At 39.9% G+C, this 2107-nt stretch overlaps 1 protein-coding gene across 1 annotated transcript; it reads left to right on the forward strand.

The window, feature by feature from the left end:
- The first annotated feature begins 367 nt into the window (after window positions 1–367).
- Window positions 368–880, forward strand: LOC145029729 (uncharacterized). The gene has a single exon (XM_078978205.1). It carries the CDS (start codon window positions 368–370, stop codon window positions 878–880), a length of 513 nt encoding a protein of 170 aa, XP_078834331.1.
- Window positions 881–2107: the final 1227 nt, after the last annotated feature.

A 2107-nucleotide genomic window follows, 5' to 3' on the forward strand; every position in this document is an offset into this window, starting at 1 on the left:
TGGGGTCTGGCTCCAAAAATAAATGGAATGGTACTTTCATCAAAACCTACCACATATCTCAGCGCTAAGCGTCTAGCACTGAAATTGATCAAGAACGAAATCTAAAATGGATCAATGTTAGCGAAAGTTGAAACTCCAAAAGTTAGCAACAACCACCACAAACGCAAGTCCAATGGAGAGAACCATAACCAACATAAAAAGCATCAAAATGAAAAGGTCTATACTATGGTACCAGCCCCAGTTCCAATCTTAAAACAGGGTTACATTGGGAATATGCCCATATGCAATCAATGCAAACCACAAGGGAGAATGTTTCCATTGTGCTAAATGTAACAAGAAAGGTCAGACTGAAAACTTTTTTTGGGGAATGGCAATAGTCGTTGCAGTACCGAGAAGGGGTAATGGATCGGGTTCTGGTGGAGGAGGAGCTTGTTTTGAATGTGGAGAAAAAGGGAACATCAAGAGAAATTGCCCAATGTGGAAGAAGGGTGATGGGAATGCTCGTGGTCGGGCTTTCGTGATAGGGAACAAAGATGCCATACAAGATCCATCGGTGGTTACTGGTACGTTCCTCATCAATAACTTGTATGCTACAATTCTGTTTGACTCCGCTGCCGATAGAAGTTTTATAACTCCATCATTTAAACAACTACTAAATCACGAGTCTAGTAAATTAGACTTTGCATACGAAGTAGAAATTGCAAATGGTCAGATAGAAAACACCACCGAAATCTTACGAAAGTGCCTCTTAACTTTCAACGACCAAACATGCTATGTCAACTTAATGCTAATGAATATTGGGAGTTTCGACATCATTATCGGCATGGGTTGGTTGTCTATGCATCTTGTTGAAATTCCTTGTTTCAAAAAAGTTGTATGACTAACTCTACCTAACAAAGAGACCATGATCATCTACGATGACAAGTCGAGTCAAAACTTGAAGCTTATCTCTTACACTAAGGCTAAAAAAATATCTACAGAAGAAGTACTATGACTTCTTGGCATACGTATTAGACAAGAAGAACAAGACGAAAGAAATCAAAGACATACCTCACTATGGGACTACATAAACAAATAACAATACTATAAGCACACACTTAGTGAGTTTCCCAAAAAGACATAAACACATAACAATATAATGTCATGCACACGTTAACATAAGTTTGCCATGGACTCCCTCCATGATCTTCATTTGGAATGTTATGGGCTACCCCCATGGTTTTGTATCCCAGTGCCATGGGCTCCCCCCAAGGTCTTGCCAAGTGCCACGAGCTTCCACCATGGTGTTCAGATAAGTCAACACATATGTCAATTAGCCAACCATAGCAATTTCAATTACCAAACATCACATAATAATGGGCCGACCTTGATGCCTTCAACCCATGGATGTAGTGAGAAGACTCACCTTAATCTGCTGAACATAATAGTTGCTCGCCTAATAGTCTAAATCTCATAGTGAAAAATAATACATCTAGCCCTAAATTAGGATTATAACTTAACCTAGTCAAAGAGTCCAAACACTTAAGCCTAAGCCCTTCCATGATGGCCTAAAAGTCCTTTCTTTAATAATGGGCCTACAGTCCAAGATAAAAAGCTAATAATGGTTCACATGGCCTAACAAGCCCAACCAATACAGATATGGCCCAAAATAGAATAACAGTCCACTAACCCTAAATAGGACTATGCCCAAAATAGAATAAGGCCCAATAAGCTCATAAACCCACACGAAGCCCAAACCCATCTGAGGTGTGTATGCCCAACGTTCCACTCCAGTACGCTTCGCGTACTGATCCCTTTGGTTATACGCGCAACGTACTTAATATTACACCCTACGTACAAGCTGGTTATGCACCAATGACCATTAAGTGCTTAACACTTGGGATTTCAACGTTAAACTTCAAATCTAAGTCCATTAATATGTCCTAGGGCATAAAGTTGGAAACTTTATGCCCTTGCATGCCATAAGGGTCTCCAATACTCTATTTTTCCCATTAAAAATTCATTTAAGACTTCAAGCTCATGCATGGAATCAAAACGACCTTCAAGATGGCACCTATATGCATCTAACATGCTCAAAGAGCTTAGATCTAGGCATCCAAGTCTCGAG

The sequence above is a fragment of the Lactuca saligna genome, chromosome 2 (genome assembly GCF_052625555.1).
Source record: "Lactuca saligna cultivar CGN05327 chromosome 2, ASM5262555v1, whole genome shotgun sequence".
NCBI lineage: Eukaryota > Viridiplantae > Streptophyta > Magnoliopsida > Asterales > Asteraceae > Lactuca > Lactuca saligna.

Excerpts from the sequence above, each read along its gene's own strand:
- LOC145029729 (XM_078978205.1), top strand. The coding sequence starts at position 368 with ATGGCAATAGTCGTTGCAGTACCGAGAAGGGGTAATGGATCGGGTTCT.